The sequence below is a fragment of the Podarcis liolepis genome (genome assembly GCF_965112155.1).
Source record: "Podarcis liolepis genome assembly, chromosome: 5".
Classification (NCBI taxonomy): Eukaryota; Metazoa; Chordata; class Lepidosauria; order Squamata; family Lacertidae; genus Podarcis; species Podarcis liolepis.
In genome coordinates this window covers 60,920,496-60,937,182 of record NC_139556.1, presented here as the reverse complement: position 1 = coordinate 60,937,182, position 16,687 = coordinate 60,920,496, and the positions used below count along the sequence as shown (strand labels likewise).

General features: G+C 46.3%; 1 protein-coding gene across 2 annotated transcripts in view; it reads left to right on the top strand.

The window, feature by feature from the left end:
* The first annotated feature begins 11,685 nt into the window (after positions 1-11,685).
* The window catches only part of LDB1 (LIM domain binding 1), a 62,042-nt gene continuing 57,040 nt past the window's right edge, over positions 11,686-16,687 (top strand). For both annotated transcript variants that reach the window (XM_083505250.1, XM_083505249.1), the window contains exon 1: positions 11,686-12,096. In XM_083505250.1, coding sequence (XP_083361376.1) covers positions 12,072-12,096 — 25 coding nt within the window. In that variant the 5' untranslated portion in view covers positions 11,686-12,071. The remainder of the gene's footprint in view (positions 12,097-16,687) is intronic.

The following is a 16,687-nucleotide window of genomic DNA, read 5'->3' as shown; positions in this document are numbered from 1 at the left end:
GGTGACTGATTTGCAGATTCGGTGACGCAGTCTGTAGTTTTGTTCTAGCCTTGGACCCCGAAAGACGTCTCAGTACAAAGCAGTATTAAATCATTTCCGACAATTTCCTCTTTATTGAATGCGGCATTTCCTTGCTTACAGCTGCCATGAATCCTATATTCTTCTTATGCAGCGCGAGAGAAAGCAGACTCTTAACAAAGATCAGCTCTGGACTTAAGGCCGTTAGGCAATCTTATTACATGATTACAATACAATAATATAATTATGCGAAGGAGGAAGACATTTTACAGTTGGGCACGGGCTGCTGCCTCAGCTCCATCTTAATAGTAGGCGGCCCGCCCTTCGACTCCGGGAGTGGGTGACGTCACTCAGCCCCGCCTCTTTGTGGCCTCATTTTCCCGCGGTTAGAGCCCGGAAGTTTCCTCCCACAAGCTTTGCTTGGTGCGTGCTTGGCTTCCATGTGGGCAGCTGAGCTGCTGCGTGGTGAGTCAAGCTTAACTGCAGCTCTGCCAAGAAGGAAGCAGACAAGAGGCCGTGGTAATACTCCAAGCCCCAAGGGGCGAACGGGCTGAGCAACCGGCACTCTTAGAACCACCCAGTCCAGCTGCAGCCGCTTGGGCTCAGAGGATTAACTTGTTTGTTTATTATCATTTTTTTGCAGTTCATATATTTCATAAATATTAACAGTATAATAGCAGTAACAACAAGAGCATCAAAGAGTGCAAAAGTGTAACATCAATTGAGTTCAGCACGTATAAATCTTAAAATATTTTCAGCGGAAGATTCCAATTCTAAACGTAGCTAATCCGTGTGTCCTCTCAAGGGGGTGTGCAACTAAAGCTATGGAGCAATAAAATGCCATTAACTTTAAGCAGCAGCAGAGGCATAAACATTTCATTGAATTACCAAATGAAAATTAAAATATATATCAACACAACAGCTTATAAAATACAGGCAGCCATCTATTCTGTATGCAGAAGGTCCCAAATTTAATTTTGGACATCTGGTAGGGCTGCAAATGTCTCCTGCCTGAGACTCTGAAGTGCTGCTGCCAGTCAGTGGTAGACATTACTGAGCTAGATGGACCTTATTCTGGTCCATAGGCCCAAAGGAGGGCTTGTGGGAGTGGTTGGGTGCAGGGATATTAAAGAAAGATGTCAAAAATGCCAGAGTGATCAGTTCTAGGGACATACTAAAGAGAAAGGTGTAGACTTGCAGAAAATCAGCCTGCAAGGTCTCCCAGCTTTTACAGACGCAGGATGGACACCACAGCAAAGAGATTGCTTATCTGTGCCCAAGCAAACATTCATGTATTTTTTATACACAAAGCAGCATACATCATTTTAGCCAGGACTTCACATCGCTTCACCTGACCAGATGAGGGCATAGGTGGCAAAGACCCAAGTCATACAGATAGTTCCTGTTCTGGGCTCAGAGCCCAACACCCGAAACCCACAGATAAAGATAACACCAAAGCAAGCCAATTAGCTTATATCAAAGCATGTGAATATAAACATATATGAGCTCATTGCTACAACAACTACCACTTAATTGTGGGGTTATCTTGACTACCAAGATGGTGTTGCAGAGCTTCCAGAACAGTTCGCCTTTGGTTCAACACAGACCTAAGGTCTGATTCAGCATGAGGGAGGGAACCCGAGGTTTGTCACAGCCAGGCATTTCATAAGGATGGGATGACACAGAAGAGCCCTTATCTCTTGCGCCTGCTAAGCTGATGAATGCTAAGGATGGGCCTCTTGAGCAGAACCTCTGCACTCTTTCCTAGGACCTGGACAGGTCATAGAGGTTCAGGCAGTCCTTCAGATATACTTTTTGCAAGGTTTATGCCACTTTAAAGGCAATCACCAGCCCTTTAAACTGGGCCTGGAAACACACTGGCAATTAGTGCAACTGATACAGGATTTGGATTTCCAACCACCTTGTCCCTGCAAGCAGTGGCGTAGCGTGGGGGGTGCAGGGGGGGCCGGCTGCACCGGGCGCAACATCTGGGGGTTAGGGTTAGGGGGCGCAAATCCACGGGTTAGGGGGCGCAAATTACTTGCCTTGCCCCGGGTGCTGACAACCCACGCTACGCCACTGCCTGCAAGCAATTTGGTGGCTGTATTCTGCAACAGCTGAAACTTCTGGACCATCTTTAAAGAAAGCCTCATGCAGATCACATTACAGTAAAAGGTAACGGTAAAGGACCCCTGACAGTTAAGTCCAGTTGCAGATTACTCTGGGGTTGCAGCGGTCATCTCGCTTTACAGGTGAGGGAGCTGGCGTTTGTCCGCAGATAGTTTTTCCAGGTCATGTGGCCAGCATGACTAAGCTGCTTCTGGCACAGCAGAACACCGAAACCAGAGCAGCGCACAGAAATGCCGTTTACCTTCCCGCCGGAGCGGTACCTATTTATCTACTTGCACTTTTTGGCGTGCTTTCGAACTGCTAGGTTGGCAGGAGCTGGGACCAAGCAACAGGAGCTCACCCCGTCATGGGGATGCGAACCACGACCTTTGATTGGCAGGCCCAAGAGGCTCAGTGGTTTAGACCACAGTGCCACCCGCGTCCCAGCTGGCTGCAGATAAAAGTCCAGTCCAGTGCCAGAGTGAGGCCACATACAACAGCACTATTCTATATGTTTGTGTGCATAAAGCAGACATAGGCTCAGTTACACACACACACTGTTTAAAATCTAGGGTAGAGTATTGTAATGCTGCCTGATGGGAGCTACCATTAAAGAAAGTTCAGAAACTTCATTTCATATTTTTTTAAAACAATAAATAAATATTTTTTTGTTAAAAATCAGCCAGCAAGATACTAGAAGAAACAAGATGGCCTGCTTTGCTTTACCCCATTCCTAAATCTATTGTATTGGTTACCAAGTTGTTGGTGGGCTCCCATTTAAACTGCTGGTCTTCTAAAGAGGAATGGGTAGTCAAATTGTGCGAGTACTTGGAGCTTGCAAAGCTGACAGATGCAATAAGAGATAAACCTAAAAAATTGGTGAAAGAAGAATGGGAATGTTTAAATCATTATTTAGGGGACAAGGGCTCAGCAAGAAAGATCTGGCTATGTTTAGAATGATGCCGCATAGAGAAATGCTCCCTGATACCAAGATGAAGGATTCCTTTGGAATGCAGATAGAGATAATTGATAAGAATAATGATCTGTTGTGAGCTTGACGGAAGTGTACAATAAATGAGCTTTCCTGCTTTGGCTCAGCTTTCTTTTTTTTTCTTTTTTTTTTTTCTTTTCTTTTATCTTTCCCATAGTTGCTTATGTTCTGTCTCATGTACTTCATTATTTTTTGTAGTTTTTTAAAAGTTTTTTCCCATTACTATTAAGGAATTTTCCTTTGTAATTTTGGTTGTCTATATTTATATGTACCTGTTTAAAGCAAAATAAAAGTTTTTAAAAAACCTGCTGGTCTTGATTTTTACAGGAGTAAAAGGTTTGAGATCAGATTATATTGTTATAAGAATTCTGTAAGGTATCATAAATAAAATGAATGTTCATAAGTGCACAAGGTAAACGCACATATATAAATACATGTCTGAAATAGTATGGGAGAGCAATCCTGAAGCCATCTGGACACTTAATGACCCCAAATATTTGCTCTGCAGAAGGAAGCATCTTGGAAAAACCTCCCCCAATAGCTCAAACCTTTCTAATTTTGTTTTAAGGGCATATTTTGTATTTGAATAGGGTAGGCCTGTGACCTGGATTCAAGAAATAAGGTATTTAGCATCTCAAAAGAATGGCCCAGGCTGGCCAGGTAATGCAATCAGTGAAACATTATCAGTTATCTTAAGATCTTCCTTGTTTTCCTTCTGCTGGTTCCTTTCTCCATTCAATTTTCTCTCACCGATAACATAAGTAGGGGATACTGAATTCCTTGATGGAGAGTTGGGCTGTAAAAGCCAACCCCATTTTTTTTTCTATAACAAGATGAATAAATTACCCGTACATGTAAACCTGCCTAAGCCTGGAGATTGGCCTCAGTAATGATGTATGAATTAGAGACCCAGGGTGTAGGTTTCTGTTTTTTAAAAAATGTTTCAATATTAATTGCATTTAAGCTTTGGCTCGAATGCATCCATGAATGATTCCTGCATGCCAGCATTTTGTGACTCTCATGCCTCCCTCCTCCGCTGCATTCCACCTCTCCTATCTGACCCTGAAAGTGGCACAAAGGCAGGATGTTTTCCTATGTCTGTTGTGAGTTAGCCCCAACATCTCCTTAGGGCAGTGTTTCCCAACCGGTGTTCCGCGGCACACTAGTGTGCCGTGAGACACCGGCTGGTGTGCCGTGGGAGGAAGGCGGGCGAGTCGGGCGGTGAGAGGCGGCGGCGGCGAGGATCCGCGTCGAGCCGGGGGCGGCTCCGCAGTGGTGGTGCCGAGCGGCGGGGCAGCGCGCGCAAAAGGGAGGAGCGCGAGACAGCGGAGGAGGAGGAGGCCGGCATGTCCGGGCAGCAGCAGCAACAACAGCAGCAGCAACTCCCGCCGCCGCCCCCTCCTCCGCCCGCTATCGCCGCCGCCGCCTCAGCTGCCCTCGCTCTGCTGCCTCCTCCCACCCCGGCAAGGGGGAGGGAAAAAACTTTCGCTTTTGTGCGTCCCTCCCGGCGTGACGCTGCGCGCTGACGTCACGGGGCGGGGCTTTAATGGTGGTGTGCCGCGAGATTTTTTTCCGGCTAACAGGTGTGCCGTTGCCCAAAAACGTTTGGGAAACACTGCCTTAGGGGTTTCAAGGAACAGATAGGGACAGGAATGTCAACAACCCTGTCAAAGGCTGGGTTGCTAAGGAAACAGTGATAAAATAGCACATTTGAGACCCAAATGGCCTGAGCAGTTAGAAGCACCCAAAAGTAATTGTGGAGGTGAAGTTACCTGTATGGAACCATGTGTGTTTTCTTTCTCATGACCTGTAAACTTACTTGATGTATGCAGAAGACTGCTTGATGTTGTATGATGCTTTGTTTGCTGTGTTTGAACTACTGTATATAAGTTTTGTTCTGATTTGTCTTTGAGCAGCCTTTTTGAACTGGTTCTTCTGAGTAACTGATTGGCAAGACTGTGCTATTGCAATAGTAAATAAACCAGGTCCCTAACTTTATATGCTGACACTTGCTGTAATTCTTTTGGTTCTGTGTTTTATTTAAAAGGTGTTCCCTCACCTGTGTAACAAACAGGTGGTGTAGAAGCCAAATTCTTTCCACAGTAATCACACTCTGTGGCTCAAAATTGGGAAGACTGGCAGGCACCAGAGATAACGCTGTTTCAGGGGTGGTTCTGCTGCAACAAAGAGCCGCACAAACAGGAGGCAGAGATGTGAGAGGGCATCAGCGGAGGAAGGGAAGGAAAGAGGGATAGAGGCCAGTGTTGCCCGCGACACCCCTGACCATCATTCAAGGCACCCCCCAGGGTGCCACAGCACACTGGTTGAAAACTATTGATATATGGTGTGAATTATCCAACATGCAAGAGAGTGGATTGGTGCATGTGTTCAGAATAACTCTCCTGCAATTAGTTTGCAGCAGAAGTGAAAAAGAGTCCCTGTGTATCATATACCGTAGGTAAAGACTCTGGTTGTAAAATTTTGCACTTGCTCCTTCTTGTGCTCTAGAGCTTCCTTTAGAACGGCTTTTTTCAGCCCTAAAATGCCTGGGTGAACAGGATGCAGCTCACCTTAGGCAGCTGCTGCTTGGGCAGAATGCCAGCTATCCACATGCTTCAGATGTTTTTTCATAATTCAGCCTATGAGTGGCACATTTGCACTTTCTGCCCAGACATGGCTATAGGACTGAGGAACTGTTGATTGGCATTGGGGCACCAGTAGCAGAATCTTAGAGGGCACAAAGCCACTATAGGGAGCCAGATGCCTTGTGATGGCATGATGACTTTGCAAGATTCAGAGAAGTTTACCCAGCTATGAAAATGCCCTTATTCCATGTGCTATCATATACTGCTCACCATGGAAAATACTTGCCTACAAGGCTTCTATTGCCTTTTGATGAATTTGGGAATTCACTCTTGACAGGTGTGTGCATATGTGAGATGTTTGGACACAGCAGGTTCCCGTATAAAAAAAGCCCTGAATAAAACGTACTTCTTCCCTTAACCTCAAGTAACATCACACAAAGACAGAAACAGGGATTTAACTTTCAACATGTCCTTGACATGGACAATGCGAAATAGCCTCAATGACCTTGGGATGACACTGGATTGTAAGACCGTGGTGGGTTGGGGTGTGTGGAATGAAGCATACAGTTAGCTTAGTGCTACAGCTGGGCATAATACGATGAATGAAAGAAAGGAGTGTTATCAATTATTTGGTTGAGATTCCTACGTTTCAGGGGGTTGGACTAGATGACCCTCAGAGTCCCAACTCTACAGTTCTATGATTCTACCTGTCACTGCCAGCCTGCTGCGCCCATACCCACTCCACCCCTTTCCCCTCATTCAGCAAACCAGGGCTTTCCCAGACCACCTCCAGTCACCCCAGTCAGGCTGCAGAGGAGGAGTGAGGTGGGAGCAGCATTTTCAGTTTTGCCTCAAGTGGGGAAAACATCCCAGCCAACTTCCCATCCCTGGACCTGATTAATTTCCCCTCACTAGGGACTGGAGCTGTGTCCGGCACCAAGGGAATGGTTCTACAAACTAGTTAACCAGGACAACACGGTTAACATAAACTTTCCTTCTAATTACGGTAAAACACATGGTTTGGGGAGGGGCGATTGAAGTCAAAAGTAGACAAACGGAAAGAGAATCACAGTGATCTTCTTTACAAATAATCTACCAGTCTCTCCAAAGTTTGACCTGGTAAGTAAAGAAAACAGTACCGTATGTTATTCAGGAGAATGGGAGCAGTTCTCCTGGAATGCAGCAAGATCCAGATTTTCTCACAAACTCTTTGGGTGGCTATATGGAATCTAGAAGGTCTCTTAAGTGATTTCTCCATAGATGCCTTCCTGACCCTCTCTCTTCATATGGCTCCTGGCATCCTCTGCTGCCCTCCCTGCCTGCCAGCTTCAGTAGATTTCCCCCTAGCCTCCTCTTTAAGAATACTAATATTAAAATACTATTTTCTATTGCACACACACGTTCAAGGCAAGGATGCTGGCACTGCCCTAAATTTTGGAGTCTGAAACCAAAAGCCATGAGCCCAAAGACTTGGTTCCTGCATCAGTAGCCTCGTTAATTTCTGTAAGGCATCTTAAATTGTTCTGAATATTCTCAGGAAATTACATTGAAAAGGAATGGTACTGAATAAAGTTGCAACTCCCTAACTGGAAGACACTACATCTATTGAGGAATGTGGCTATTATTTTAAAGTTTCTGTTTTGGATACATATTCAAGTTTCACTTCTTAGCTCCGTTGCCTGCTGTGTTATTGATGTCAGACTGTACATTTTAAAGGTTTTTAATTATACTTCATCTATTTGTATTGGCAGAAATATATGATAACTCTGTTCCATTTGCACTGGCTAGAATGAGCATCAGAATGTGAAGTTTATTGTCATTATCAGATTTTATTAGTAAGTGCTCCCTCCTTTGCGTGAATGCGTTCTGTATCCTTTCGGTGTTACTTCCTTTCTCTTTGTTCTTTTAGATTCAACATCTAGGAACAGGTTATCTAATATCCTTTGGAAGGCTTCTAGTAGGAATTACCACTACCACCATTATCATCAATACTTATTGAAATACAAATTGCTTTTAGGATAGAGGGTCAGTGTCTTTCAGATCACCAACCTATTGAAAGCCAGGGTCTCTTCTGTTCCATCCTCAGCTTTTGCCTCATTCTGATCAACACATGTGAAAATTTTAAATAAATCTGCACCACCCTCTGCTCTCTTTTTGGTAATAATTAAGTGACCACTTATCCTCACCCTATCTCCTCTAGTTTTGTTTAATGTCATTCTCTTGCAATAAAAATAATAAATAAACAACAGCCTGCCTCTTGTAAGAGGTTTTCAGGAAGCAGGTTTGCTCCTCATATCCCTTCCCCAACTCCATATCTGTGAAGTCTTTTTATGTGCTCCATATCTGTGAAGTCCTTGCTGCTAGGTAAAAGCTAATTTATTAAAGAGCTTGGCCATCTGTTAAGAGATCAGATTGTCCCAACCCTCTGGAGAACTGTTACCATAATTTTAAGGTGTACACACATAGTGGGCCATATTCCACAGAAAACCAATCCTTCACCCTTCAAAATTAAGAAATATTTCCCTAAAAAATTAGGCACTTTACTTTAGCACACAGGACAATCCCAAAGCCATATTATTTTTCCTAATGACCCCAAATATTTATTCAGCAGAAGGAAGTATATTTGGGAAAAAAAACCTCCCCCAATAGTTATTTTCTCTTACAAATCCTTTAAATCATATTATGTATGTATGTATGTATATGAAGAGGGTATGTATATATTATGTATATGAAGAGGGTAGATCTGTGACCTGGATTCAGGAACTAAGGTATTTACCATCTCAAAAGAATGGCTGGTCAGGTAATGTAATCAGTAAAATATTATCAGGTATCTTGATAGACAGGAGACAAGTCACACACTCAAATTTCTGTTGTAGAGCTCCTCTTTTGGTGGCAAGTTTATGAAGCTTTTTGGGTGCCCCTGGCTAAGGGGCTGGGCAGTTTCTAAAGCCTTTGAAAGTTATTGGACTTTTGTTCTGGGTCCTCACCACCTACCAAAGGGGGCAAATAATTCTGTTGCAACAGGTAAATAAAGATCCGTATTGCTTTCACTGCCTCCTGCCTCCATCCATTCTTCTCTGACTGATAATGGACTAAGGGGACAAGTTGAGTTCCTTGATGGAGAGTTGAAAGGCAACCCCAGATTTTTCTATAACAGAACGTTGTGCTCCCCAATAAAATAGATATTGGTTATCTCTGGATAACTGGGGATGTCATCTGCAGGCACATGCATGCCCACAGGCCAAGTGTTGGCAACACGTCTCTAACCACTATACTTGCATGTTCTCATGGTTCCCATTGCTGGGAAGTTATTAAAATAAATGGTAAGTTTGTGGGTTTGTATACACCTAAAGGAAAGTACAATATGGTGAATAAAAATAATGTAAAACATGATTACCACCCACTCCTTTATAGCAATCACACAAAACTATTCCACCCTACCTTTGGGGGATAAACTGTGTCAAGAGATATCAGTGAACACCATGAATATGCAGTACTTGGAATTCACCTATTTTTTTCTTCTTCTTCACTGGTTGCATGACATCTTCCTAACCAGGAAATGGGAGAATTCTGCCATCACACATAGGTGCACCATCAGTTCAACTTAATAATTAATCAAAGAGTAGATATTTAATTTTTATATAAAGCTGGGGGGAAAATAAGCTAGGTTTTTATAGAGTTCCTTCTAAAGTGGCATGAAGGAAAAGAAAGGACCAGGAAAACCTATGGTGAAACTAGGAAAAAAAGCAAATAAAAGTTGCACAAATCTGGTAATGCAGATAATACCAATATGTATAAATAGGTGCTGTCAAAATTTAGAATTCTGTATTTCAAAAGTACAGCTAAGGAAAAATACTGCCATGTACTAATTAAAAATAACCTGTTTTTTTACCCTAGTACACATTGACACATTGCTGGAATTGGGCCGTGGGGAGCAGTGTGGAGATGACCAAATGAGCACATGCTGTTTGTGGCCTAATATAAGGTACTCAGTGCATACAAGCAAGCTGAGGCAGGCTCTGCTTTCCTGTATCTTAAAAGCAGACTTTAAAGTATCCAGCAGGCAGTGGCGTAGCGTGGGTTGTCAGCACCCGGGGCAAGGCAAGTAATTTGCGCCCCCTAACCCGTGGAGGGAGTGAGTGAGCCAGGTAGGGGCAGAGAGCTGCGAGTGCGAGCGCGCCCCCCCAGGTGTTGCACCCGGTGCGGCCGGCCCCCTGCACCCCTCACGCTACGCCACTGCCAGCAGGGAGTTAATATTGATTGTGTTATTGTGTATTATCTATGTGCAGTCTTTACATGGTCAGAAGTGGTTTAACAGGCTTAATTTCTAAAGATAAATTGCTGGTGACGCTGTGGTCTAAACCACTGAGCCTAGGGCTTGCCGATCGGAAGGTCGGTGGTTCGAATCCCCATGACTGGATGAGCTCCCGTTGTTCGGTCCCTGCTCCTGCCAACCTAGCAGAACTAGACTCATGATGAAATCTTCACACAGCTGTGAAACCCACTGAGAACTATAGGCCTATTTCAGTCTAACCTACCTCCCAGGGTTGTTGTGAGGATACAATGTATGCTGCTTTGTCCGTGAAAGAAAATGGGTTATAAATGAGGCAAATAATTTGAAGATCTGGATTGTAAACTGCAGTAAGAAATTGAACAAGAATACAGTATAAATACAATATAGGAAAAGGCTGGCTGGGCTATAGCTTTGCAGATAAAGAATACAGGCATTACAGTAGATCACAAACTACTGTACATTATAGGAGGCACTGTCATAAAAAGATGAAAGCCATTTTGTGTTGCCTTAGTAGAAACATTATAGCCAAGACACAGTATTAGTCCTGCTCTGCTTAACACTGATTAGGTCTCAGCAGAGAGAAATATGTAAAAATTTGACTGCTTAATGCTGAATATGATGCAAAGGAAAAAATGGAAGATTCAGGAAAGAGCATCAGAAACATGATAGATATATAGGAATTTTGAAGGGACATCTTATATTTATCTTGTACTGGGAAAAATGTATGGAGGTTTCAGACAATGAGTGCTACTCCTGAGCAATTGCCTTTGGAATTTTTTAATTTTAATTTTTCACAAAGATTGCTTTTAAAGTAGGAGGATGTGGTTTTTCTTTGATAATAAAGAACAAGATGATATGCTTATAACTTGTGGGAAGAACCATTTAGGTTGCATTTTCCATCCAGGAATAATTACTTTGGAATACAGGTAAGGGGAGGGGAGGGAGGGAATTTTGTGTTGCTTGGTTTGGTTTTTTGATGTGGCAGATCTAACCCGGGCTCAGCTCTGAAACGTATTTGCAGCAACCAGGGCTTAGTAAGTCCTGGGAAATGTAAAGTAACGATACAAGAAAAGTGTCGCCGCCGAGCATTGCAGAGTGCCTTTCCTTCTTCGCCACTGAGTCATCGTGGCCGGTCCCCACACACCTCATTAGCAGGCCTTGCAGGGTAGGTGGCAGGCAGGCTTTGCAGCAAGCGAAACTACACAGGGCATGCAGGGCAGGGCAATGGAGACAAATGGTTTGAGAAATCGGGGAACGTGGGGAGGATCGGGGCAAGAGGCTGGGTCATCTGCAGCAGGGATTTGGTCGGGGAATGAATCCTGCCTCGGTGCAAGGGGAGAGAGGGAATGCACGGCTCCCGAGGATCCTTCTGATTTTGGAACGATTCAGCCCCAGCCACAGGTTCGCGCCTAAGCAAGATGCACGCAACGCACGTGATCCCGTGCTTTTGCACCCCCGGCGCGCACACATGTATATGCACGCTTGCAAAACATGCCAGCACATGCCACCACACGAGAATACACAGAGAGAGGCGAGCGCGCAGGCTAGTGCGCGCGCCTGCCTCGGCTCCCCTCCCCTCCCCGCGCGAGCCCGCCCAGGGTGGCTGCTGTGGCAGAGATTGGTGTGTTTTTCCCCATCTGCGTCACATGGCTGCCCCTCCCCCCCGCCCGCCTGCCCCTCCCCTCCCTGTCGCGGCTCGGCGCTCGGCTCAGGTCACTTTGACAAGCTCGCGCTCGCTCTCCTCCCCCTCCGCCGCGCAATTAGCATATTAATCAGCCCCCGGGATCGGGATTCGGAGCCGATCGGAGCGCCTCGTCTACGCGCACGGCGAGGCCGGAACGCAGCGTAGCCCAGCCCTGGACTCGCCGAGAGACGCGGGATCGGGCTGCTGCTGTTGCTGCTGCCGCCGCCGCTCCGCTTGCTGCGGCTGCTGCGCTTCCCGGCGGGGAGGCCCCGCGATCGGGGGGCGGCCTTGCCCGAGGGCTCGGCCAGGGTCTCTCTCAGGGCGGCGGATGCCAGGGCCCCGCCGAGCGGGCACGTCGCACCTCCCCTGCGCCAGGCCGGGCATGTGAAGATGTCAGTGGGCTGTGCGTGCCCAGGTGAGTGCGAGCGCTCGGGGAAGCAGGGCGAGGGGAGAGAGGAGGGAGCGGTGGGGCGTACATCCTTCTCGAAGCCTGGGGGAAGCGCCTGCCTCCCTGCCCCTGCCCGGGCCCCTCTGCAACCAGACGGAAAACAACCCCGCAGAAACCTCCTCCTCCCTCCCCTCCCCTCCCAAGCAGCGGGAGCAGTTTTGGGGATGGCGGGGTTTCAGCCGAGCATGAGGTGGGGGAACCTGGCGTTGGCTCGGGATCTGTGTGCGCGCGCGCGCGTTTGCGGTAGGGCATTTTGCTTGCCACTAGTATAGCTGGTATCTGGCCAGAGAGTGGGGGGCGGGGGGTGGTGGCGCGGTGTGCCCAGCGCTGAGGTGAATGCCTGTTGGAGTTGCTCCTGTGATGGGGGAGGGTCTCCGGGGCTGGGAGTGGGGCACTGTGCAGTTAAGAGGAATGCTGGGAATGGGGGGGGGTCGGGCTAGGATAGCTAGATCAACATTACAAAAATAGTTGTGGGAGGGACCTGTGCTCTGTGACAGCAGTGACTGCGCGGGTACTGCTCTCCAGGGGTGTTCGGTTGTGGGGCGGAGGGTCGTCCTGTGGGGGTTGTATTCAGCAGTGGGGTGCCGATATCCTCAAGGGATGTTGCTTTGCAGCGCGCGAAGGTGTGCGCTTCTTCCGCCTCTACAGGGTTCTGTGCAAACGTCTCTTCCGTTTTTAGGATCACTAATTCCAGTAATTCATAGCCTGACAGTGCTCAAGGATGTGGTTTATTGGGGTTCACTCCAGTCTGGTGAGGTTAAGCGTTGCCTCCAGAGTTGCTGTGGTTGTGACCACTTCTGGCTTGACTTGTGTGGCCCAAGAAGGGGGATAAGGAAGTTGCTATTTTGGGGGGACGGGGACGGGCTGACTATTGCCCTGCAACTGCACTTTTTGGAGAAACTGTTGAGACTACAGTACATGGTTGTTGGGTCTCTCCTCTTTGCTAAGTGCTTTTGAGTTGGATTAGGGGAAGAGGAGAACTAGCTGGCTCATTAACATAGATTTTTATTGGTTTTAATTTTTGTATTATATTGCAAGTTGCTTTGAGTTTGCATTCCCTTTTTAAAAAAAGATCAACCAACAAGTTTAATAAATAAATAAATTGATCTAGCTGGCAGGCGTTCAGCTCTGTGCCAACATGGGTCTTACTGTGCTATCAGAGTGAAAATTTCCTGATAAGCCTGGGAGTTGCTCCAGAGCTAGAGAGTTTTGTAAATTCTGAGTGCTCCTCAATATAGTATTATGCCCCACAACCATTGCTCCAGAGCTTTTAAAACACTTGCACATAAGTTGCCATAGTTATGAAATGTGAAGCCAAGCAGGGACCCATCCCATTAGTGTTTGGTAAAAGACAGGTGCCAGTCAGGAAGGCTAAGATCTGGGATTGGGTGTGTCTGATAACTGAGGAATGCATTAAGTATTCAAGACTGCTGCTAAGAGGGAGCTGATGGCCATCCTCCATAAAGCATCAAGGATGGGTACTGATTCTCTGCAGACTGTCTGTTCCATTATCAGAACTCTTTGTCTAATGTTATCTCTCTAAATGCCATGAGTGGTGGGATGGGGTCAAACAGCTTCCCCAGTAGGTTTTCTTCAAAGATGTGTTTGACATGACCATGCTCAACTCCCTTTCCAGCCCCTTTCCTTTTGGAACAATTGCTGCCCGTGGCTCCTCTTCTGCTTCAGCAGCCTGTGACACAATCAAGCAGATTGTGTGGGCGTCACTGAAAAGTTAGGCTGCTTTCAGTAGGGAGCCTGCTGTGCTGCACCCACACAGCCCATGGGTTTTTGGGGAAAACCCTTCACAGCAGAGGCCTAATTTGCCAGAGAGGCTTCCCTAGTGACCTCCCATAACTGACAGGGAAGTGGCTTGACTGCCTGAGAATTTATACCTCACTCTTAGAGGGGTGCTGAGGTAATGCTAGTGGCCAGGTAATGTCCATTACCCACACTGAGGTAATGCTAGTGGCCAGGTAATGTCCAACTGCTCCATCTCCCAGTGACACACCAGCCTGACCCAGATTTCCTGAGTGTGGGTCAATTTCCTCCAGTGGGCATGGGCCATTACTGTACTCCCAGCACACAGGAGCCTCTGCCTAATCTGACATTGGATCCCTGAGACCCTAACCTCTCAGATTCCCTCATTACCCCCTACCTGTTGTCTGCTTGAATCTACTTCCCTGGCTTGCAGCAATCTCTGTTTCTAAACAACCCCCCTTCCCTTCCACTTCCCTTCCCCCACAACCTCCTCCTCCATCTCCCGCTGGAAGCTGCCAGAGCAGCGGCTGCTTCCTCAAGCAGAAAGTCACGTGTTCTCCCTCCAAAGCCAGGCCAAACATTTAAAGCACCAGGCACAGCGTGGGTTTCTTCTCCCTCTCCTCCCTCCAGGCATTCCTCCTTATCTAGCCCTGCATTGGCCCTTCCCGTCTGCTGGCCAATACAAGTGGGGTGGGGTGGGGGGCAGCCAGGGTACTCCATGTCCCAAGGAGCCTGCAATCTGCCTATAAAAAAACAGGTCTGCTGCTGCTGCTGCATAATGCCTGGCTTTTCATAGAGGATCTTGCATTAAGCGAGATGAAGATTGATCCTCTCTGCATCTTTAGCTACATGGCACTCCTGTTTTCTTTCACATTCAAGGTTGGACCTGTGTGTACCAAGGGGCTTGTTAAAATCCCAGCTCCCCAAGGTGTGCACACGACAACAGATGCTGTGTTGTAGCCATGTCTTGTCCCAGGTGTTTATAGATAGCATCTTACAAAGGGCCTGGGGTTCAGAAGGCACGGTAGGAGAACCAAGTCCCCCTGCTAGAATGGGTGCTGGCTATTTCCAATGGCTGCAGAGGGGAAGTAAGCAGCCATGGTTGTGCCTCCATGCATGTGCATCTTTTTCATGCTGCAACTCTAGTTTTCCCCATGATTTTGCTCCTAGGAGCCCATAACAGACTGTTTATCGGAATATAGAACAAACAAGCTCTGGTTCTGGCCTCCTGCCAGCTAGAAACATTTAATGAGCCTCTCGTGTGGCTGCTCTTATGGAGAGGGGGGGCTGCATTAACTTGGAGGAGTTTCCAGCTGTGGGTATATTTGCCTTTAAAGGGGAAGCCATGGCATTTGTAAGTTACAACAAAAGGGTTGCCTCTATAGGGCATTTCTCCATGTGGTGTAGCTCTGTATTCCTTCCATTTTCTCTAGGACAGAAAGCAAGACTAGTGCCTCACACGCATCCTGTAGACCAGAGGGAAATATCTGATTCCAGTGTGCTTACTGAGTCTCTTGCCTTGCACCAATCCTTCCATGCCTTTCTCCCAATTCCTCCAATTTCCCAGAAGCAGACAGACATCCTTCTTGATTATTATTTTTTAAAGTAGGGGGTGGCTATAAAACGCGTGATACAGGAGAGCCAAAGCAGGGTTGTGTGTGTGTAATGATGATGTTGGTGCTGGGTGTGATGTCTCACTGCCACAGCTGGGCCTGCAGGGTTGTGTTACGCAGTGCGTTGTGTACCATATGTTGACTTCCATTATGAAAATTCTTGTGCGATCAGGACACCGCAGTAGTTTGCAAATAAATGTGCTTGTGTATATGTTATAAAGCTGTTTCCTATGAAGCTGCAATTGTTCAGATAAACAACTCTGCTTCAGAAAGGACTGGAAATGTTTAGTTTTGTAAAGGTGTTGTGGTTTCGCAGCTGAAGATTGGCTGATAAACATGAGTCCCTGGCTTCTCCGTTGGTATATGGCATGGTTCACTTGCCAACACCATTTTGATCCCACCCCCTCAAGGAGTATTTCAGGGCATCCACAAAAATAATATATTTTTGTAGTAGTGCTGGACATAGTGATACAGGGCCCTGCAGAAGCCCATTTGGCTTTCTTGGAGAGATTTCACAGTCTTTTCCTTTGTTATAGACAACAGTCACTCATTGGGTTAATAAGGAGAACCCAGAAGGTGTTCCTCCCATACAATTCCTTCCCATGTTTTCTCTGCTGTTTGCTTTTTCCTTTCTTCATAAAGGCATTTATACCCCACCCTTTAGCAAAAAAAGGCCCTTGAAGCGTCTTACAAAAATCAGTACCAAGTTCTTTCTCATTGTGGTTTTTTAAAACTGGCATATGAAAATGTTCTTTTGTTTTTTTCTTTGACTTCCAGTGCAGTTGCAACACAAACATTTCAATGGTTGCTATTGTCTCACCTGGTACAGAAAAGTGGTCTAGAACATAGCTGGGGATAGTATGAAGTCCTGCCTTTCTGCATTGCTTGCCTTGCAGCTACCTGTTTACACTTCTTCCATTACCTGTAACACAATCCCTAATGTTATTATTTGTCCAACAGTTGGCATTAGCCTTTTTGTTTTGTTTTGTTTCACTCATTAAATTTTAATTTCATTTTATTTATGGCACTTCTCAGATTTTCCAAATTTGTAAAGCGGATTGTGGGGGGTAGGATACCTGACACTGCTCACTAGTTCTGTGCCAGGGACTGGGCAGCTCTAATGTGCCACCCACTTCCACCTTTGCTCTCGCATTCCAGGACGATAACAGTTTGGAACTACAGTGATA